A 24,732-nucleotide genomic window follows, 5' to 3' on the forward strand; every position below is an offset into this window, starting at 1 on the left:
CCTTTATTTCAATAAATTCAGGGGGATTTTTTTTTTTTTTTTTTTAAAGACATTAATACTTTTGAGGAAGAAATCTGAAAAAAAAAATCTACTCTGTTTTCAACATCATAAATGTTTCTTTTTTTTTTTTTTTTTTTTAAATCAGCACATCAGAATATTAGAATGATTTCTGAAGGATCATGTGACTGAATGATGCTAAAAATTCAGCTTTGAAATCACAGGAATAAATTACATTTTAAAATATATTTAAATAGAAAGTTATTTTAAATAGTAAAAATATTTCAAAGTTTTACTGTTTTTTTTGTGTACTTTGGATGAAATAAATGCAGGCTTGGTGAGTAAAAGAGACTTCTTTAAAAAAAACATCTGAAATATTACTGTTCAAAAACTTTTGACTGGTAGTGTACATTTATATAAATAATACATTTTACCTGAGGTCACATGATTTAATAGAAATCCATATTGTAAATGCACTACCATTGAAAAATGTATTTCATTTATTTTATTTTACTGAAAGCTTTAAAAGAATAAAAATGCAATCAATTGATTAAAAGTGACAGGAATTACTTTTAAAATGTTACAAAAGTATTTCCATTTAAAATAAATGCATTATTTAAATAAATTACATAAAAAAATAAATTATATACATTTATACTATATCATAAGCATAATTTGAGTGAAAAGGTGAACTGAAAAAATGTATATGAGAATTTGAAGCTGGCAGTGTGTATAAAAACTGAGCATGATTTGAGAAGATTCAAAGAGATTCTTGTACTTCAATGCAAACTATAACATCTGACAGTCTGTATAAAAAAATCACACGATCAATGTTACAGTCACACTGTGTTTCCACGCCCCCTGAACACAATGCAGACATTGTGAACGGTTTCTTCCATGTCATTTTGGTGTTTATCACAGGTATATTATCAGGGGATATCCTGTTGCCATGAACAGAGGGAATAGCAAACTATACTTGGGCACTGGAGTAATACCGATGTGGTGGAGTATTAAATAATAAAACGTGTCACACTCAAATGCTTCCCCACTCTGTAGTCAACAGTCATTCCGGCAGACAAGCATGTTGTGCAACCCCTCTCAAACCAGTTTGCAATAAGGTCATTGTTTATGTCAGAAGTGTGTAATGAACAAACAAACGGATGTGACACAATCTACACACACTGCTTTCAGCAAGTGTAACACCGCCTGAGGGGAACGACATACCTGTTCACCTGCCAGAGACGGAGAGAGATGTGTAAACACAAAGCTAACAGATATCATCACCTATTTAGCTTCTGATGACAAACTATATGAGCTAAGCTATAACAATCAAAGAGAGTCATTTGAATAACTACACATTTCCGGAAAGAATCATCAGAGATTATAATGAAGCACTGAAGACACGCAATCTGTTTTTTTGTTATAACGTGGGTTACAAACAGTCTGTCATCTCTAATATAATATAAAGAGCTCCCAACAGGTTCACTAGGTTTATTATATATAACTCACTACTTGTAGAGTCTAACATTACAGCAGAACTGTGCAAACCTATCTCATTTCCTATGATGTGACGTATATTACAGTAATACCGACAGAGTTATGAGGCCCCTATCTCTAACCTCATAACTCTGGCCCTTCTGTGGCTGGTCATCTGCCCTGCCCTTGAAATACCCAGCATTCTTTGCTCTCATGATCTGTAGTCAGTGGGGCAGGAGTTGCAGAGGATTACTAGACTCATAAATATAGTTCTGAAGCAACCAAATGTCTTTTCAAAGTCATACTGACAAAAGACTAGGGAGATACCTTTGTCACTGTGTTATTATTAAACCAATAAGAGTGTCTGTACAATCACAAGTCTGTACAAGTGCCTTAATATTAAAGAGATCAGTCCCTGAGTCTTGTGTGTAATGCGAACGCATGAGTGTGCAGGACTGAAGCCCAGAGGCCAGCAGGCCTTATCTTTGTGCAGTGCAGCAGAAAAGACAAAAATAACCTGTCAAGCTGGACTGTACCTTTATGAGATGTTTGTTGACCCATTTTGTGAAAGTTTTCTTCTGCACCCTGTCTCGTTCATCTGTGAAATGAGAGATAGAAGAGGAAACAGCAGAAAGAGACAGAGAGGAAGAGACAAAGAGGGGGGAGGAAGAGAGATTGGGTTAATTATGTAACACATAAAGAGGACTTCAGCATCATGCTGTGTATTATTTACAAGCGTCCCTCCAGTCTTGCTTTAAATAGCCTGAATTCAAACACGGACCATAAAATGCAAAAAACAAAAACACAAAAAAACCCACTACCAGTCATAAGCTTTTGTACAGTAAGATTTTTAATATTTTTTAAAGAAGTCTCTTCTGCTCACCAGGCCTGCATTTATTTGATCCAAAATAACAGCAAAAGCAGTAATATTGAGAAATATCTTTACTATTTAAAATAACTGCTTTCTATTTGAATATTTTGTAAAATGTAATTTATTCCGGTGATCAAAACTGCATCAGAATGATCCAAAGATCAGCATTTATGTGAAATAAAAAGCTTTTGTAGCATTATGCACTATATCGTTCAAAAGCTTGAAGTATAATGTTTTTTTGGTGGAGGAAATGAATACTTTTATTTAGCAAGGATGCTTTAAATTAATCAAAAGTGATGATAAAGACATTTATAATGTTGCAAAAGATTTCCATTTCAGATAAATACTGTTCTTCTGAACTTTCTGTTTATCAAAGAAACCTGAAAAAAAAAAAAAAATAATTATATGCTGTTTTCAACATAATTTTTTTTTTTTTTGATCTGCACATCAGAATATTAGAATGATTTCTGAAGGATCATGTGACTTGAGTAATGATGCTAAAAATTCAGCTTTGAAATCACAGGAATAAACTACATTTTTAAAATATATTCAAATAGAAAAGTTATTTTAAATAGTAAAAATATTTCAAATATTTTCTGTTTTTTTGTGTACTTTGGATCAAATAAATGCAAGCTTAGTGAGCAAAAGAGACTTCTTTAAAAACATCAGAAATATTACTGTTCAAAAACTTTTGACTGGTAGTGTACATTTATATAAATAATACATTTTACCTGAGGTCACATGATTTAATAGAAATCCATATTATAAATGCACTACCACTGAAAAATGTATTTTATTTATTTTATTTTACTGAAAACTTTAAATTAATAAAAAAGTGACAGTATTTCGAATAAATGCTCTTTTTTAAAAACATACTTTCCATTTAAAGAATCTTGGAAAAATTTGTATTACGGTTTCCACTAAAATATTAAGCAGCACAACAGCTGATCAGCTGATTATCAACACTGATAATAATAAGAAATGTTATGAATTTCTGAAGGTTCATGAGACACTGAAGACTGGAGTAATGTCTGCTTAAAATTCAGCTTTGGCATCACCAAAATAAATTACATTTACATGTTACAACACTTCATAATATTACAGTTTTTTTTACTGTATTTTTGATTAAACAAATGCAAAAAATTTGTCTTTCCAACTTTTTGTATAAAGCCTTTTATAAACTCATAACAAATCCACAATATTAACACACAAAATTGACAGGCAAAACAGGTTACAGTGCTACATCAGTAGCTGCATTAGCGGAGGTTTGGTAAAATTGGAAACTAGGCTAGAAGTTTAAAAAAAGCCCAGTTAATAGGTTCATTACCGTTGTCACCTGACCCACATTTTCCACAACTTACTATAACATGTAGGAGGTCACACATGAATACAGGCTCAGAACACCATGACAAGTGAATGTTCAGCTTGCATCATCCTACACTGTACGTACACCCAGAAATACACAAATACAATATCTCGAATGTTAATCAATTCAGTACACGCGGAAAGGATCAAAGCTGATATATCACAGTCCCGATCTGACACTTGATGCCGCGGATGTTGGTATGATCTAAAAACACTGCAAAAAAAGGAATTATGGGTAGGAAGTTTTGAAATGAGACATGAAATTCAGGTCTATTCGGCATTCTGTTTTACCTCATTCTGAACATGCCAGACTAGTGACGCAACCAAGCACAGAATACAAATTGATCACACAACCCTGCTGTTCTATGACTTCATCACACTCCAGTCTTATCTGCCTTTTTCTTTTGGCCTCTTACTGTGAGGCTAAGTTGATGTGGTTGCTATAGAGACACAGCAACACTAAGCAACCATGTGGTGCAGACGGCCCATTTCCTCTGATAAGCACACACAGAACATCCCACTCTCAAATTCACTATATACGTTTGTGCACGTTTATTACATGAAATGCAAGAGCTTTCTGACCCTGCATAGACATCAATGCAATTGACACGTCAAGGCCCAGAAAATAGTAAAGACAGTTAAAAAAGTTCATGTGACATTAGTGGTTCAACCTACCTGATCTCATGACAAAAACGCACCTGTGGGAACTTTTTCGCAAATGCGAAATACCTACCAATAAGCACATATCACTGCAGTTTCCAACAGAAATGAACACTAGAGGTGGTAAAACAGCAAGCACTTGGAATCGTTTTCATCCACAGTTATGATTACAGATCGATATGTTTTGCTTCCGGTGTTGTACCGAATTCTGTCCTCCGCCAGATTACCACCCCACTAGTATTGGTAGATTTAGGGTTAGGTGTGGGGGAGGGGTAGGATTAGGCAATCATGTATAGATTTCAATGAGAGGGGGTGATACTTTAGCACAGGGTCGAAACAGTACACAACACCACACGTAACAAGCTTGCTCAGTAGCTCAGCCAGCACGGAATTGGACTTGGAACTTGTTTACACTAGTGCATTTTTGTTTTAAAATGAAAACAATCCTTGTCTACACTGGCGTTTTCACTGCATTTCAGCAACAATCTCCGTCTACACTACACAACCAAAAACGCACGTCACATGACCATTCAGGTTGCATACATCATCAAGGATGTCTATTTCAAGAGAAATAACTCTAATAAAAGTGACTTATTCCTTGCGGTGTAAAAATACTGTAATTTCTTTGTTTTACTTTGCAATTTAATGGTTACTTTTTTTAAATGAGCCTCCGAAATAAGACGCAACAAATGAGCATGATGTTTTTGTTTACAAGGTCGTAAAGGATAGGCAGAGCGAATGCGGGCGAACGCGGGCAACCCTGGAGTTTTTAAACTAAAACAGAGTCTGTTTTTGAGAGTCAAAAATGGCGGAGTAGTGTAAACGACAGCCGCAACTGTAGCAAAAGTTACGTGTTTTAAAATGAAACCACACTAGTGTAAAAGTAGCCTCAGGATGCGGAATCCTTGAAAGATCTGAAAGATGAGAGATCAAAAAACAAGTTAAAACGGCATGCTTACGATTGCGCTTTTACGTCACATTCACTTTTGTTCATAATATCAGGTAGGTTTAGGTGTGGTGCACGTGATACCTTATTTTAAAATGAGTTATAACACCACTCAATAGATATTTCAAGTCAGAAATGCATACAAAACCAACGTCACATAAAGGTACCATGTGTACGTTTATCTGTTTCAGGGAAAAAAAGAACACTCTTTTAGTGCCACTCAGTGGATATTTCTGTTTGAAACTGCAGAGATATGAACTTATTGGTATGATTAAAGTTACAATTTCATCATGAGGCCAGGTTGGGTTCAACCGTAATGTTATGAAGCTACGAGAATTGCTTTTCGTGCCCAAAGAATGCACAGCGCAAATGAGTCAAGAAAGTCGTTATTTTTGTTTTCTTTGCGCACAGAAAGTATTCTCATAGCTTCATAAAATTAAGGTTGAATCACTGATGTCTCATGGACTATTTTATCAATGTCCTTACTACCTTTCTGTGCCTTGAACGTGGTAGTTGCATTACTGTCTATGCAAGGTCAGAAAGCTCTTGGATTTCATTAAAAATATCTTAATACGTGTTCTGAAGATGAACAGAGTCTTACAGGTTTGGAACGACATGAGGGTGAGTAATTCATGACAGAATTATCGTTCTTGGGTGGATTATCCCTTTAATGATTCCTTCCTAAATGAAAAAGCATGGGAACTTGTGTGAAAATTCAATCTGACATTTAAACAGGCGTTGATACTTTAATGAGTACACACACACCTTTTTAGCACATACCTCACACACCCACTTTTGTATTGTGGAACTGACCCAAGCGTGTGCTCTCTCACACACACACAAGCACACATACACACTATTGCAAAAGTATTTTAAAAGGAAATGTGTGTTAAGTTGTTCCTTAGATTCCCTTTTATCCACATATCTGTGACTGTCACACAGAAGCACATTCTCTCGCTCTTCAGTACAGTCAGTCGTGTTGGTTCACACACCCTACACTGAGTAAACATGCAATAGAAGCTCACACAGTCATGTTCACACTCATCCACATGGGCTTGTATACTGATACAGCATCACGACAACAGTGGACAAACACATCACATAAGCAAAAAGCACATCCGCTGTCACACAAATCACAGCGCCCATGTGACTAGGTGACGACATACGCACAGGAACACAAATAGAAACTGACCTGCGCAGCACATGAGCGCGTGCAGATGAGCATTCAGGCTGCGTTCTGTGCAAAATTCAGGCCACATTTTGTCAGTGACTTATTCCTTTTGGCATCCAAGAGTGATCTACCTTCTCCTTCGTCTACCAGTCATCTCTCAGTGTGACGTTTCACACCTCTTTAGTCCAAACACACTCATCCGGAATCAGAAATCTCTCATTCAGAGTTGAAAACCAAGTCCACATTCGAAGAAAAAAGCCATCGATATTTTCACTTCCTCCTTCTTTTTTTATCTACAGCTCCCACGTTCTGCCTCCTCTTTCGCCGGTCTTCATGTTTGCAGCCATATCAAAGCTCAGCCCAAACATGCTGCTTGGTTCACACGTGCATGTCAAACTCTACAAGAGCTCCTCCTTCGCAACTAATAAGGACTGACGTTCCCCTCCTCCCTCAAACCACTGCCACTCTCGCTCTCTCAGAGGAGAAATGTGTCGTAAACACTGTAAAGAGTGCTGTCCTTTCCACCTCTCACAGTCTGTGGTTGCTCAGTTTCCAGGGTTTGAATGAAGAACCTTTGGTGCAGCAATCCATCTTCAAATTAGCAAGCCTACAAATGAGATTATCATGCTTCTCTGAACTGTTGTTATGAACTCCGTAACAGCATGGCGAGACAAGCGAGCGTCCCCACAGGATGATGTCATCTGAATTGTGCTCTGCTCTCATGCAAACACCTGTCCTGAAGTGGCCACCTTACCTTTGAACTGCGAAACACCTTGAGAGAACAAGGTGATGACAATAATGCAAGTTCATTCAAAGGTCCATATCATAAAAAGTCTTGTGACGCAAGCTGACATAGTCCAAACAAGCGATAAACAAGTGAACGACGACGTTATATGGTTCTCCTTCTCTGCAGAGCTTTGCAACTGAATTGAGAAGAGAATGAAAGTGAAAATGAAAGTGAATGTAGGGGGAAAAAGAGGGAGGAAAAGAGGGGACTTTCAGGGATGAAGACTAGGGCTGCATGATAATAGGTAAATGAATCATGATTTCTTTGCTCAAAAATTTTAATCATGATTATTACTCATAAATGTCTAATGAGGATTTTTTTTTTTTTTGTTTCAGAACAATTATTGCCTGAACTTGCCTGAATCAACTTTTATGCAAGGTTTTCTTTACCTTATCTCTATATATTATAAAAACATTTCAGGGTTGCAAATTTAACATGTGCAAAACTGAAATATCACATAAAACATTTGCAAATAAGCATCGTTTTCATCCAACGAAACAAAGAGAACAAAATCGCTACTTCCTGATAAACTGGCACAATATGCGGGTTCAAATCCCGGACGAGCCCCCATTTATGTTACGAACCCCGTTTGCTAACAAAGTAGGTGAAGCCACTGAATATAATAATTTTTATATATAATATAAATGACCTATAAATTACCGAAAAACAAAATAAATGAGGTAATTGCTGACTTTGCTCAGGCATTATAGAATGACCATAAATTGTTGTGGAACAAGATCGGTACGCTAGTTAGTCAATTTGCCATCCTATAATGCAAAGTCACATGACTATTTTGATGCGCATGTAGGAATTTATTCGGCAAACACGTATCTATCTCCCATTATTCACATTAACCCTTTTTCGCACCTCGAGTGAGCGTAAAAGCTTTATCTACTGCAAATTAAAGGATTTTTATTCAAAATTTGGCATTTCCATCACTCGTGTATGATGCGATACTTCAAAATACGCATAAAAACAGCTAGTGAAATACTAACTCATATTAAAACAGTGAAATAATAATTACAATAATTCTAAATTTTGTTATTGTACTATTTCAACACAGTATTGTTAAAAAATGATTTGTATTATAAAAACGTATTGTAGAACAGAGCAACCCCAATTTAAACAATGTAGTCGAGATTCATGTTTGTATATAACGCAAATATTGTAGACGATTATGCTTGAATAATCGAGAAACAAACTGGTCACAATTAGAATACGATTAAACGTGCTGCCCTACTCGTCGTGTAGTTTAATCTCCATGTGTCAAAAATGTGAGTCAGCAAACGAATCAGTGTAGTCACTACCACGATGCTTGCATGATCTCATAAAGCTGTGACCAAACACAGAGCCGCAGCCAATCGGCAGGCAGAAGTCATCTGACATTTGATCCCATGATGTCCTATTTAAACAGGTCTGTAAATCCCCATAGTGATGCTGGAGGCACGTACTGTAGGAAAGACCCTGATTATCCTTTGAGAGTACAGCCAGCGCACACCTGGTCCGTCACAAATGTTCACCCACGATGCCTTTATGAGACAGCTTCTCTCATTCCTCCTTTCTGAAGGGATAAAACAAGGCAGGTGATTTCCATCAGCAGTCCTTCCATTTATACCATCTTTGTTCTTCCTCCAGCAGATTTTGAATGCTTCCCACTTCTGTTTACTTGTTTCTCATCTGATTTTTTGGAGACGCCGTTGTTCGGCTGCTCTCTCCTCCTGCGGCCCTCTGAACTATAAATACCAGGCAGAGCTTACGCTCCTAATGCCACACAGAGTGCTTATCCTTCCTCTGTCGCTCTCTCTCCCACCCTCTCTTTCTTCGTGGTTATCACGTCTAATCTCTCATCAGGTCCAGTTGGACAGAGCTCCCTCCTCCGTTTGTTCTCTTCTTTCTGTTTTGCAGTTTTCTGAGCCCAGTTTTCATCTCTTTCATTTTTAGATTTGCGTTACTCACTCTCTCCCTCTTCATGGTGGCACTCGGAGGCTGGCACAGCTCGTGTCCTCTTCTCCTCGCTCCCTCCCTCACACACTACTTCTGTTCTACTCCGTTTCCACATGAACAACAAGCTCAGGCCATGGGATTCTGGGAAGCGGGGAATGATGTTCCCCATTTTAAAGTGAACATGGGAATGAGAAAATGGATAATAGCTGTGCTCTTCATATTCTAGCTCTGTATAATCCATGCAATTAGCTGATCTCCCCTCCAGCCAGCCCACTTCATCCGATTAGTCTGATATTAAATTTGGTTTCCTTGTGACTACAGTTCTCTAATGAGTGAAAACCTAGTTAGCACAGTAACATCTGCGATTGCGGTTGACCGATAAGTTTTTTTTTTTTTTAATGGTCGATACAGATGTCTAGAGACCACAGATTTTGGCGACATAGATGGTTCATCTTTTATATATTAGAGAGAGAGAAAGAGTTTGAATAGTGTGAAATATTATTATGACATAACATGGCGCTTTTCTGTTTTATTATACATAAAAATCTAATTAATTAAGCATCATTACTCCAGTCTTCAGTGTCACATGATCCTTCAGAATGCATTTTAATATGCTGAATTATTAGCAATGTTGGAAACAGTTGTGCTGCTTAATATTTTTTGGGAACCTACAATACTTTTTTCAGGATTCTTTGATCAATAAAAAGTTAAAAAGAACAGCATTTATTTAAAATTCAGCAAGGATGTGGTAAATTGATAAAAAGTGATAGCAAAGACTTACATTTTTTAGAAGTATATTTTTATTTTGAGTAAATGTTGTTCTTTTTATTCATCAAAAAATCCTGAAAAAGTATCACAGGTTATATTTCATATATATTTATATATATTTGGCAGCAAAACACTGATAATTCTAATAATAAATCAGCATATTAGAATGATTTCTGAAGGATCATGTGACACAAGACTGGAGTAATATCTGAAAACTCAGCTTTGCATCACAAAAATTAATTCTATTGTAAATGTTACATTGTTACATAATATATATATATTTATATTTTATGTATGAATGTTTGGGGTTAGTATTTATAATAAATAAATAAATACTTTTATTAAAAAAGCATTCATTAAACTCATCAGAAATTAATGTTAAAATGTAAGCTTTCTTTATTAAAGAATCCTGAAAAATCTATATATTAGGGCTTTGAACATTGATAATAATAATAATAATAATAATAATAATAATAATAAGGTGTGTTTGAGCAGCAAATCACCATATTGGAATGATTTCTGAAGGATCATGTGAAGACTGAAGTAAAATGAATTAAAATAAATAACAGCTATTTTAAATAGTAATAATATTTCACGATATTGCTATTTTGACTGTATTTTTTAAATCAAATAAATGCAGCCTTGGTGAGAAAAAAAAATAAATAAATAAAAAGGGGCAGGACCCTACATACTTTTCCATTTACAATACCATTAGTCATTTACAGCTTGTGTTCCAAGAATATCCACAGTTTTTTTTGCTTGTATTTAAGATGCAAGTTTATACCTAGTTTGGTTAAAATTTTACGACAGTATTTTAGCAGTTTGTACATGCTATTTGTACTGAATATTTAATGTCATATGGCTGAGTAAGTGAAAGCCAAATGTTCAAATCAGGACAATTCCCAGGGATAAAGAGGTGCTGGGACTGTAACAGTAAGCCTCTACAGGCGGAGCCAAAGCACTAAGACCCATTAAAACAAAGTCTATTAGTCTCAAGGTGTTGTAGCGGCATTCAGACAAGCATTAACCTAAGAAGACACTGGGATTGATGGATAGCAGTGGGCAGAACTCTGCATGAAGTTTGTTTGGATTGTGTTCCAAATAAATCACCCAGACTTGAGGTTTACCGCAACTGTATTACTGTCTAATTAAGTACAACAGCAAAGGACAAAAGGTGGTTGCCAGCGCAAACCAAACACAGACAGACACATACAAAAGCTAATAACGGAATGTACCCACACCCATGTTCTGCTACACTTCCTGCTGTTGCTAATAATAACCTCTGTGGAGCAGTGTTGCATCTCTTTCTCTTTTCAATCTCTCCGCCACACGCAGGCTACGACTGCTAGCATATACATTCGAGAAACAGACCTTGGGTGACCCAGCGCTTGCTCACCCTCATACACAAATGCACGGGTGCAAATCATCCAAAAGAACAGCCCCCCAGCTCCACCCAGACATTTCAACAGATCAAGCCACATGAGAGTTACATAAGTCACAGTCTGTCTGACAGACAAAGAGACAGATTTGGCCACTTCTATCAAACTCTGCCCTAAGGTTCTCACAATACCTTAAATCACATCTTATAGTCACAATACAACACATCATGTTGTTTGGATGAGCTGTTATTTATATAGAATGAGGTGAATATATTCTGGTGAGTAATGGCTCGTTACAGTTTACACAATGCACTGATATCTGGTTGATTCAATAATGGATGGTTCAGACTGCACAATTTTTTTTGTCGTCACCATGTCAGATTCTCCGAAACAAAGAAGCATTCTCGTAAACAAGAAGCATGTCAGACTACATGTCGCTACCTGACCATTTATCGCTTTCCATCTTTAACAATGTGCAACATGCGTGCTGTCATCGATACGGCAGGACTAAACAAAAAGGCAATGAGCATAAGCAAATAGCTAGCAAACAGCGTGTCAGAAAAACTGAAAAAGAAAGAAAACCTGACAGTGGATACAAATCTGGATTGTGTGAAGAGGAAAGTATGGACTGCCAAAGAGAACTGAAGTAAAATTGACCTTTTGACCTTTTTTTCACGTTTTCGCTGTCATCCCTCAAGGAAACATCATAAATGCAGGAGTACGGTTACCATAACTCCACGAACATTTCCTCCATTGTAAAAATCCACCTAGCAGGACCGATACCATTATCTCTCTTTCATTTCAGCTTGTTTGAAGGCATGTACGAAGGCACGTCTGTGCTCCTATTGGCCAGTATCTCGGACGACCGAAAAATATTAACCATGCTAGTCTTTCTTAATGATGTTGTGAAGCGTTGCAGATGTGGATTTGGTTTTCGTCCACTGTGACACACTACACAAGATGAAACGATTGAATCCTTTGTCGTTAACGAATTCCCATGAAACCCTACATCAAGCAAATCAGGCCAAATCGGGTTAAAATCGTGTGCCGACATTTAACACTGTTTTGTTAAATGTCACAAATGGGCGTCACAAGTTCGAATCCCGTCTCGAGGGCCTTTCCTGATCCTGACCCCCTCTCTCTCTCTCCCCCTTCACTTCCTGTCTACTCTCTAATGTCATATCATAATTTAGGCAAAACACTAAAAATAAATCATTTAAAAAATATATAAAAATCTATGTAGTCTGAACTGGGCTTAAAGCGATTAATTATTTTCATGTTATGGCAAAACCTGATAATTTACTAATATTAAACTTCTATATGGCTTTGCCTAAATAAAGTAAAAACAAAATGCTACAACGGCATCACAACATTATAATGTCTAGCATGAATAATGGATATTAATTTTGAGATTTGCTAAAGACCACATTTAACAGTGTTATTAAATTGTTAGTGGTTAAATATATAAAACAAAATATCTGCCAATATATCAAATATGAACTTATACATATACGACTGTTCAAAAGTCAGGGGTTAGAGTTTTTATTTTTATTTTTTACTAAATTAATACTTCAGCAAGGATGCATTAATTTTATCAAATGTGACTGTGAATAAATATTAATAATGTTACTATATATTTCTACTTCATATAAATGCTGCTCTTTTAAATTTTTGAGTCATAAAAGAATCCACACTATTAATCAACACTGTTTTAACACATTTATAATAGGAAATATTTCTTGACCAAATCAGTATATTAGATTGATTTCTATAGGACCATGTGACACTGAAGACTGGGGTAGGCTAATAGCTGCTGAAAATCCAGCTTTATCACCACAGAAAGAATTCACATTTTAAAATATATTAAAATAGAAAATAGTTATTTTAAAATGTAATATTTCGCAATGTTAATGTTTTTATAGTGTCTTGTTGAGCATAAGAGACATCCTGCATAAACATTTAAAATTGTATATATGTGCCACAAAACTGGTCATAAATCGCACGGATATATTTGTAGCAATATCCAACAATACGCTGTATGAGTCAAAATGATTGATTTTACTCTTATGCCAAAAATCATGAATACTAAGAATACTAAGTAAAGATCATGTTCCATGAAGATATTTTGTGAATTTCCTACCGTAAATATATCAAAACTTAATTTTTGATTAGTAATATGCATTGCCAAGAACTTCATTTGAACTACTTTAAAGGCGATCTTCTCAATATTCATATTTTTTGCACCCTCATAATCCAGATATTCAAATAGTTATCTTGGCCAAATAGTGTCCTATCCTAACAAACCATACATAAATGGAAAGCTTATACATCAGCTTTTAGATGATTTATAAATTTCAATTCAAAAAAATTTACCCTCATGACTGGTTTTGTGGTCCAGGGTCACATATAACTTTAAAAAATACACAAAACATTTGTTTAAAAAAAGTACTTTTGGCTTAACAGCACAAATATATTGCGTATCCCTTATTCAACGCCAGTAAGGTTTGGGTACTAAGATACTAATGTAGTACTGGTACACTATGTTACGCTACTGTGCCCCAACTGCATGGGAACACCACCCTGCATCGTCCCCATTTGACTTGATCCCTCCTGACTGACGGGCATCATCAATAGTGCTCAGGACATTCAACATTACCTAGGGCAAACTCTGTCCTTCACCCAAAGCTCTGCATTCAAAGTCTAAACTAGCCACATACATGCAAAACACAAATCCCTATCGCACATTTATACTGCTGTCATATTTAATTTATGTAGCGAGTTCATTGCATAAATTACAGCAGAACTGCAATGTTTACATGTCAAAGACAAACTCTGAAGTGACACTTAAACGCGGTGCGAGGCTCATGATTATCAGTACCGTGTGAGGTCGTAAAATAACACGCTGTACTGCGACACATGGACAAGTTTATTACAGCACAGCAGGCAGGACAAATATAAAATAGCCTTAGAAGTCTTAGTACGTCTGGCATACTTTTTAACCACAAATGCTTGTATTGCACTAGCTCTGCGATATAGGCCTAAATTGTAATTTTTTTTTAAATGCTTGCTCGTTTTGCTAGACAAGACCATTTATTCCTTGGCTGGGATTGTGTTGAGCCCTTTAAAGCTGCACTGAAACTGCAATTTGGACCTTCAACCTATTGGCTCCCATTGAAGTCCATTACATTAGGGCCCTATGATTTCCGCAATGCGGAAAATGTGGACGGAATCATTGAATCCAGTCAGAAAAACATTCAGTCATTTTGTGTATAACACAGAATTAACCAAATTTTGGATGAATAAATCAGTACATGTAAATCAAAATGTGATATGGATTAGTGTCTGTGAAAATTAATCTGCAAAAATACTATCTAAATATGAATCCTGCATGTTCTGTGTCACTGTGTGAAAGAATGGGCAAGACGCACGGTTTTGTTTACTACATACAAACTGAAATGCATGTGAAGGTGCGGTCTTTGCCGCCAAGGTCCTGGCAGATCACTAGGTCGGGCCTCAAAAAAAAAAAAAAAAAAAAAAAAAGAACCGCATATAGGAATCGATAGTCGGAATCGAAATGTAAATTTCACAAGAACTATCTGATTCCTGACCTTAAGTATCTGATTACAGCACAGATTACATAATCGATTTTCGATACCCAACCCTACTGAGAACTAAACATCATTAAGATATTTTCTTTAAAAAAAAATCTACAATATTATGTTGATGTAATAATGCTTGCAACTTACAAGGTTTAAATAAATCAACAATTTAGTTTTTTTCTCCACACATTTATTTACACTGTGGTTATACATCTCCTGAACTTCTTCTTAGAGTTCCTGTCAGCATACTATCTATAAACCATTAATGTAACAGGAAGAGGCGGAGCCCAAAAAAGGAAACAAGAAGCCAGGAGATTCCATACCACAGCAAGTGACAGAAAGCTGGAGCGACAGTGAAAGACACATGCATTACCAACACAAACAGCACTCCTGGCGTTCCGACGTCTACGGCACAACCACACTCCAGTTGCCGTCAGAAGGTGAGCTGCCACAAAAAGCACCGGCAAGAAGACTTCTGGATCAGTCAGGTCCATAACTTGATCTCAAACTTGGTCTCAAATCAAAATGTAATTTTACAATTCTTATCCACTATAACTCGGATCCCTCCTTTCTTCTCCACTTTCAAAATTAAGAAACGTTTTACTTTTCTCTCCAGCTTTACCAACTTTGAAGAAGTAACTGCTGAAACTAATCATCTAACTCGGTCTTCCCCTGTCTCTGCTCCCTCCTCTCTCTCTGACACGCTTACTCTGAATTCCTTTCCTCTGAAACAAGCGACATGCTTTTAGCTATCGCTCCATGAACCGCTATAAACCCAATGTGAACAAAGCAACAGAAAATCTGAAATGAGCAACAAGGTTTCTCTTCTCTTTGTCTACCCACATGGCTGGCAGCTCACGCTTCCTGTACGAGACACTGGCGACGTGGATGTGTGTGTTTATGTGTGTGTATCTCTGTTGCTATGAGTAAGTGCTGTCATCTCTTCCATTTTTACATGAGACCTTCTACGGAGAGCATCCTCTGTGAGCGGTGCACTTGTCTGAGGGGGAAGAAGCAAATAGTGTTGATGGGTGTGTGATCGCCGACCCCGTGATCTCATTTGGGGCGAGTTGCATTCATTGAATGTGCGAATGACATGAGAGCTAAGTGTGCATGATGTTACAGAGTCGCTCTGGCAGCAGTGGCCTTGTTGTATGCTGTATGTGATCATGCAGTGATGCAGCATGACTAACTGCACAGTCAAAGCACCTGGGGGTTTTACTGTTACAGCCTTTGACTGGAAATAGAAGTATTTTAGCTGACCTTACACTGCGCAGATGGCGCTATGACTCCAACTGCATGTCATTTTGGGTGTGCCCAAAGATGTGTGCAACAGCATGAGGCTATCAGTGGAATCGTTGTGGTTATGCGATGACAGGTGGGTACATTAGCACCCAGACTTACTGGGATGTGTCATAAGACGTCTTGTGATCATTTGGGGGACATCCAATCATATTTTACCAGTGCTATAATTCTGCCATTCGCATTTGCTGGCAATTGACTCCACATTCTCTGCTGACGTATTATGTATTTAAATAAAAGTGAAAAGGGGAAACACAAGAGAGTAAGGGACTTTACAAGAAAAAAGCTTATAGCGTGACAAAAGGGGATAAATAAGAAAGTGTTTGAGGGCAACTGTGCTAAAAAATGAATAACAACTGCAAATCTGTGGCAGCAGTGTTAAACCACAAGGCTCTCGGGTTTACATGATGGTAACAAGCGTGACAACAAGACCTACATTAAAAAGGAAAACGGAATATATGTACATATATATAAATTTGACATGTTTTTGTCATTTTAATTATTTAATTAAATTAAACTAATATTTTTTAAACTAATTGTCAACATAACATTTCTAATGTTCATCTCTAATATTTATATTTAATTTTCAACTTTATTTCAACTAACAAAAATATAAAGTAACAAAAACTAACAAAGAATGCACATACATATATATATATACATTATATATATATATATATATATATATATATATATATATATATATATATATATAAAATGCATTTACATTTTCATTTCAATTTTAATGTGTCATTTAATTTTTTTTTAAATAAAACTAATATTTTTTAATTTAAATAGTTGCCAATGTATAATTTCTAATGTCCGTCTTTAATATTTGTATTTAATTTAATTTTGCTTTTATTTCAACTAACATAAACATTTTTAAATACTTTTGTTAACAACAGCACTGATTTATAATTAAAATATATAATACAAATATTAAAATATATATTAGGCCATCATAATGGCAAGATTTATTATGTATTATATATTTATTTTATGCACTACCAGTCAAAAGTTTTTGAACAGTAAGATTTTTTTTTTTTTAAAGAAGTCTCCTCTGCTCACCAAGACTGCATTTATTTGATCCAAAGTACAGCAAAAACAGTACAATTTTGAAATATTTCTTACTATTTAAAATACTGTTTTCTATGTGAATATATTTTAAAATGTAATTTATTCCAGTAAAAAAAAAATGTACTCCACTATTTTAAATATTGATAATACTCAAGATTGTTTCTTGAACAGCAAATCAGCATATTAGAATGATTTCTGTATGATCATGTGACACTGAAGACTGGAGTAATGATGCTGAAAATTTAGCTTTGATCACAGGAATAAATTGTATTTTAAAATATATTCAAATAGAAAACAGTTATTTTAAATAGTAAAAATATTTCACAATATTACTGCTTTTGCTGTATTTTGGATCAGATAATGCAGTCTTGGTGAGCAGAAGAGACTTTAAAAAACATAAAAATTCTTATTGTTCAAAAACTTTTGACTGGCAGTGTATTTTCATGACAGTTTTCAGAATTACTAAGTTTTGGGCAGATTATAGCAAAAAGCTTTACCCTCTAAAGCTTCAGTCAATAGGTGAAAAATATTCTTTTGGTTTAAATATGACCCATGTTTTTGTGTGAGATTCACCCAACAACTTACTTCAAGCAACACACACGCACATCACACGCTCCCCAACCCCACATAAAGCAAAGGTCAAATGAATACTAGCAAAATGACAGAAGCAGCTGACATGGAAAGCCCAGATCATAAGATGACGGGTGTTCCTGAAGGTCCGGTTCAAATGTTACTGGATAGACAGAAGAAACACAATGAAGTCTGTTTACACAGTGCATAGTGTACATCTACAGGACAAACAATATATGTGACGCATGACTCTCACAGGTAAACCGTAGGGTAGTAAAAGGCGTTTCCCCTGAGGGACAGGCACAGATAACATGGAGAAACAGAGAGGAGAACATGGAGATCTCTTGCATTTTAATTTAAATATGAAATTCAGCAAGCAAGCTGACAAGGTCACCTTGATCTCTAACCCCACCCCCCACACACATTGTAACCCAAAATATAATTTGGTGTTCTTGCACTGCAATATGTCATCACCATTTCAGTCTAGTGTTCCTCCTCCAAATCAAACACAAGGTCACAGGAAATACGCTGACCGCAAACAAAGACAGGGCGTAGGGAGAAGGACGGAAAAAATACCACTGTGATAAAACACATTCATGAACAATATAGCTCAAAATCACAGACAGCATTATTTTCTGATAAGATCACTACTTTAGCAGTCATTTCCTCCACCCGTGTCCACAGTCCATTAAGGGGCCATTCACACAGAATAGTTTTGCTTTGAAAAACATAAGATGTCGACAGTTAAAGGATTAGTTCATTCCTGAATGAAAATTTCCTGAAGAATTTACTCACCCCCACATCAAGATGTTCATGTCTTTCTTTCTTCATTCGAAAAGAAATTAAGGAAAACATTTCAATATTTTTTTTTTTTTCCCATATAATGGACTTCAATGGGGATTAATGGGTTGAAGGCCCAAATTGCAAATTGAAGGTTTCAATGCAGCTTTAAAAAGCTCTACACAAGAATAAGGGTGTTATCTAGCAAAACGATCGGTCATTTCCTAAAAAAATAAATAAAAATAAAAAAATAAAATGTATATACTTTTAAACCACAAATGCTTGTGTTGTAATGTTCTCATAATGCAGACTGAAAGTTCGCTGTAATACTAAGAAACAGTGATAGAGGGCAGTGTGGTAACAGTCATTGCACATGAAAACACATGGCTCAACCTCATTGTTAAGCCAAAGGCTGCACTGTCACTTTTAATGCCAACAACAGTCACACTTAACGAGACGTGACATCACCGCTCGCAACTGATCTCAGATCTGTTACTTTTCACCTGCCTGATAATGACGACAGACGTCAGTAACCTGCCAGACACGGCACAGGTGAAGCAACACAGAAACTCACATGATGAGGCCGGTATCATGAAACTGCTGAACTTCGACAAAACAGGAAAAACCACGACTACTCATTTTGAAATTTAAAGAGATAAGCCTAAATCAAATGACACGCCTAAGAAGAAAACAATAATAGGATTCTGAAGTCTTTATGTTTCAAATTAACTTCTTGATACTGAGTGGCATGATGCAGGTAGAGTGTGCTTGTTTTGACAAGGTGAATGGGCAGCACTCAGTACATGTAACCCAGCCCTGTTTAAATATGCCTGAAGGTGCCATTAAAAGATTACATCAAACAGAGCTGCAGACTGACTATAGACAAGGGCTGAGGATACTACACAGCAGACAGCACACAGGCCTCCATACAAACAAATACAACTGACATGGTACAGAGGCAAAGCTTAACACAAGTTTCATCTCACTGCTTCAGACCATCTACACAAACACTTTGTGCAGACAGTATGAGTTTACTCTAAACATTATATGAATGAAGCAGCCATGTGAAACCTTTAAAGGGACAATTATGAGCTGAAGACATGACATTCTCAAAAAAAACAAAAAAAAAAAAAAAAATTATATATAAAATAATAATAGTAAGAAAAAGAATTTTATGTGGTTTAAGCTTAAAAATGTAATTAAAATGAATGTCATATGGTGTGCAAAGGGAGAAGGAAATTATTTTGGACATAATAATAATAATAATAATAAAATAGTTATTATTTTATTTCATTTTAAAATTATTTAGGACAACTTACGACCTATTTACTCAGAAATATATATTTATTATTATTAAATGTATCTAATAATAATAATAACAATTTTATGTGGTTTATTTAACTTGTGTAAATGGAAAAAGAAATGATTTTGGACATGGACAAGAATAATAATAATAATAATAATAATAATAATATGTATGTTTTTTATTGTTTTGGACATGCTATGCTCTTTTTACTAATTACAAATATATATTTATTTATACTATTTACAAATGTAAATATTTATTGTATAATAATAATAATAATAATAATAATAATAATAATAATTTTATTTAAAACAATTTTTCCCTATTTGCTCAAATATATATTTTGTATTTATTATATAATATTAATAATAACAATAATAATAATTATTATTATTATTGTTGTAATTTTTATTATTATTTTATTTTTTAGTATTTTGAACATGGTATGCCCTATTTACTCAGAAATATTTATTGTATCTAATAATAATAATAATAATAATAATAATAATCATTATTATTATTATTTATTTATTAAAAATGTGTTGAACGTTACTCTTTGCATCTTTACAATTTCTTTGTCTCTGAGATTTTTTTTTTGTTGTTAACTGCAACTATAGGAAACAATCAATCAACTCAAAATATATATTTATTTAGTGTATAAGAAGAAGAAGAAGAAGAAGAAGAAGAAGAAGAAGAAGAAGAAGAAAGAAGAAGAAGATTTTATTTTAAAAATCTTTGGACATGCTATACCCTGTTTACTCAAATATATATATTTATTTATTGTAATAATAATAATAATAATAATAATAATAATAATATTTTATTTAAAACATTTTTGGACATGCTATGCCCTATTTTCTCAAATATATATTTATTGCATAATAATAACTGGCATAATTATTATAATTAATAATTATTATGATTATTAGTATTTTATTTTTTATTACTTTGGACATGTTATGCCCCATTTACTCAGAAATATATTTACTGTATCTAATAATAATAACTGACACAAAACAGGTTTCATAAAATAATCAAATAAAAAATGTAAACAATTTTACTGATTTGTATCATTTAGTTTTATTAAATTCATTTATTATAAATGTATTATTATTTTTTCAATTATTTATTATTATTATTATAATTTCACCACTTGCATCTTTACTTTCATTTTCAATATTCAATGCATTACTGAATTCTAACTAACTAACTAACTAAATAAATAAATAAATAAATAAAAAGTGAAAATAATTTGAAAATCCCAGCATGACCACCAGGTGGACCATGCAGAGCTGGTGATGACAGACACAAATTAAGATCATGCCAGGATTGTGCCTCTTAAACAAATGCGAATGGAAAAACATAAATAAACCTGGCTAACTATCTCAGCATCAGTTTGAGGGGTCACCCTTTCATTAACTGTCAACACAGAGTTCGTCTTTAAAGTTCATCTGCCATGAAGTCAGTGAACCTAACGTGACAAGCTTCGTGTTTGTGTGTTGGTGTGTGGACACTGACACCATGGCTGCGTCAGAGCCAATGGCTGAGCTGTCTGGACTGAGTTCAATATGGTTTAAAAGGTCCTTTTTATTGAGCCACTTTGCCACTACGGCCAGGAAGTGGAGCGCAGAGTCATTAGGAAAGCACAGAGAGAGACGGTCCATACGGTAAGAATGAAGTGGGGGGAAAAAAGAAAAGATTTACTCTCACACCTCTGTGGTGAAAGAGCGCAAGTCTCTCATCCCTCTTTCACCCAGGAGCCAAACCTCCCGAGCTGACGACAGGCTTACTTAATCACAGGTTAATAGTGGGAAAAGAATGGAAGAGGAGGGGGTGGGGGAGAGGGAAGGTCGTGAGAGAGACAAATTTCAAGAAGAGGTCGGGGATGGGAAAGGACAGAGACCGGGAAAAGAAAGAAAGACAGAAAAGATAAAAGGAAAGGGGTGGAATGTAGGAGGATACACAAATACAAGACAGAAAGAAAGAACGTTACCAACACCTCCATTTTCCCCCAGCTCCTGTCATCACCATGGTAACCCGTAAATTAGGTACCAGTCTCGCCCTCTGTCAGCCACTTGACCCCTCATAAAAGACCTCTATTTCTCTGTGAGGGAGCCAAACGAGACATTGACCAAAGTCCACTTGATGCATTTCTTTCAGTTGTGGGAATTTGGGAAAGGTGACAATCACTGACCCTATACTTTGTCAGAATGTTTCCAAAAGTAAAAATACTATAAAACTGTCTGAAGATAAAAAGTTCAGGTCCCAATTGTGACCAAACTACACAACGGTTTTTAAGCATGATGTAACATTCTGTAATCATGTACATTTGTCAACCACCAGTTGTTCCAATGTACTTGGCTGTATATTTGAAACCTTTCCAACAACGACTGTATTTTGAGATCCATCTTTTTACACTGATGACAACTGCATTAAAAGCCGGGGGGAGAAAACTTTTTGAATTTGAAAATCTGGGTAAATTTAACCTATTTTGTCTTTTGGGAAACATGTAAGTATTTTCTGTAGCCTCTGAAGGGCAGTACTAAATGAAAAAACATGATATTTAGGCAAAATAAGAATAATGCTCTGTTCAAAAGTTTTCACCCCTGGTTTTTAATGCATGTTTTTTCCTTCTAAAGCATCAGTGAGCATTTGAACCTTCTCTAATAGCTGCATATGAGTCCCTTAGTTGTCCTCAGTGTGAAAAGATGTATCTCAGAATTGCACAGTCATTATTGGAAAAGGGTTCAAATACACAAAAATGCTGCAAAACCAAAGAATTTGTGGGACCTGAAGGAATCTTCTGAAGAACAGCAGGCATTTTAACTGTTCAGGACAAACATGGGAATAATGAACAACTATCACTAAACAAAAAAACTCAGCTGTGGATCATTCAGGTAACAACACAGTATTAAGAATCAAGGGGATGTAAACCTTTGAACCGGGTCATTTTTATAAATTCAACTATTATTTTCTCCGGTGGACTATATGTAAACATCTTTTATGTGAAATATCTTATTCAGGTTGGTACTAAATAAACAATAACATGCGTTTTGTATGCCTCTTATTTTGGTAAAATAATTAACATTTTTAATGATTCTGAAGGGGGTATGCAAACTTTTGACCTCAACTGTAAATGATGTCTCTTACTAAAATATGTAGTAGAAAACCCATTAAAGATTTACGTTCTACATATTTTGGCCTACGGGAGGTGGCATTATTTGATGAAGTGAAATTGTTGCACTCTGTAAGCTACTGGCGCAACCTGTTGCTATTTTGTTCCGTTGCATTTTTTTCCCACAAGGAGTCTAAACACGTAGAAACTCCTTCAGTTGCTGCGGCGTCATGACAAGCGTTGACATGTTTACATCCTGCCAGGATGGCATCTAGCATTTCTTGTCTCTGCCACAACAATAGCTGTGATCTACTAAAAGCCTCAAAGGCATCAGGGCTGAAGTGGTGAGAACAAAGACGCAGGTCTTTAGGAAGATTTATTCATCCACATGCATCTTCCCATTCTTTTCTCCTCTTCTTATCGCTAGGAAAGCAGTAAAGACTTGCATCGCTTCTCTTGTTTCCGAGAGAAAAAATTAGAAAAAACAACAAAAGGCTGCATAATATGGCATTATATAAGGAATTTAATTTCAGAGTTGTGTATTCAGAGTTGTGTTGCTGCAAAAATAACAACAGGTAGCGGCAGTAGCTCACCGAGTGCAACTATTTGATGTCACTCAAACAATGGCGGCCCCATTGTACAAAATATCTATAAAACAATGTGGATTTTTCAAATAATGTAAATCTTTCATGGGTTTTACAAGATACATCATTTATGTTATTTTAAGCCGTATTCAAGATTAGTCATTGCATTCACCTCCAAACCCTCAGAAACTTGCGGCCATTCCCAAACGGAGCGTGGTGTTTGAGACAGGGGTTGCACTGGGATGTGGAATGGTGCAGAGCGGGAAGCATTTAGCATGAAGAGATTCACAGCTGAGCTTTGTGTGTGCTCAGTGCAGCCAGTCACGCACTGTACCATGGGAAAGGGCCACCAAGAGTGTCCACTTCAACAAGAAGAAAGGCCTTATGTCCATTAGCATGAGTTTGTCAGTGTGTATGATGTGAGTCATGCTCATGGGGTTCCACTAGGATGGACAAAACCATTCAAACTTGTCAGATTTTGCTGGAAAGAAAAATCTTGGTAAGGAGGTCTAAATGTTGTTAAACAATAATGTAGGTTTTCTTAAATCGACAATGCATTAAATGACCAGTCGTCTTGTTAATGAGTCTGACCGCAGCTGCTTCATTAAGGAAAGATAATCCGTTTTTAACGAGCCACTCTAGGCTTGGAGCCCAAGCCTCGCTGAGAAGGACTGGACCCTTGAGAGCTTCGGCTTGTTTGAAGTTCACCACAATGCCTAACTATAAAGGACAGGAGGGCAAAAAGGGGAAAAGATGAAGATTACAGAAGCTGAGAACAAGAGAAGCAGTTCCAGAGTGTTTTAATTGTATGTGCTGTCAGTATTAAAATGAAATAATCCATTATGATCGCTGAAAAAGTTCTGTTAACTGAAAAATGAGAAAATGATGAGAAGAAAGAGAATTAAGTAAGATATTGGGGCCATGAGAGGGAAACTGAATGAGAGAAGCATGGGGCCCCAACATCCATTCATATGATCACCAGGCCCCAACCAGTACAGAAGAAACAAACAAATATCCATACAAATGAATGTAAGA

At 35.7% G+C, this 24,732-nt stretch overlaps 1 protein-coding gene across 1 annotated transcript in view; it reads right to left on the reverse strand.

The window, feature by feature from the left end:
- The window catches only part of macf1a (microtubule actin crosslinking factor 1a), a 213,889-nt gene that overhangs the window by 126,646 nt on the left and 62,511 nt on the right, over positions 1-24,732 (reverse strand). The window contains 1 exon segment of the mRNA XM_051136559.1: positions 2,010-2,071. Within this exon segment, the coding sequence (XP_050992516.1) occupies positions 2,010-2,071 (62 nt within the window).

This window comes from Labeo rohita, chromosome 19, assembly GCF_022985175.1.
Source record: "Labeo rohita strain BAU-BD-2019 chromosome 19, IGBB_LRoh.1.0, whole genome shotgun sequence".
NCBI lineage: Eukaryota > Metazoa > Chordata > Actinopteri > Cypriniformes > Cyprinidae > Labeo > Labeo rohita.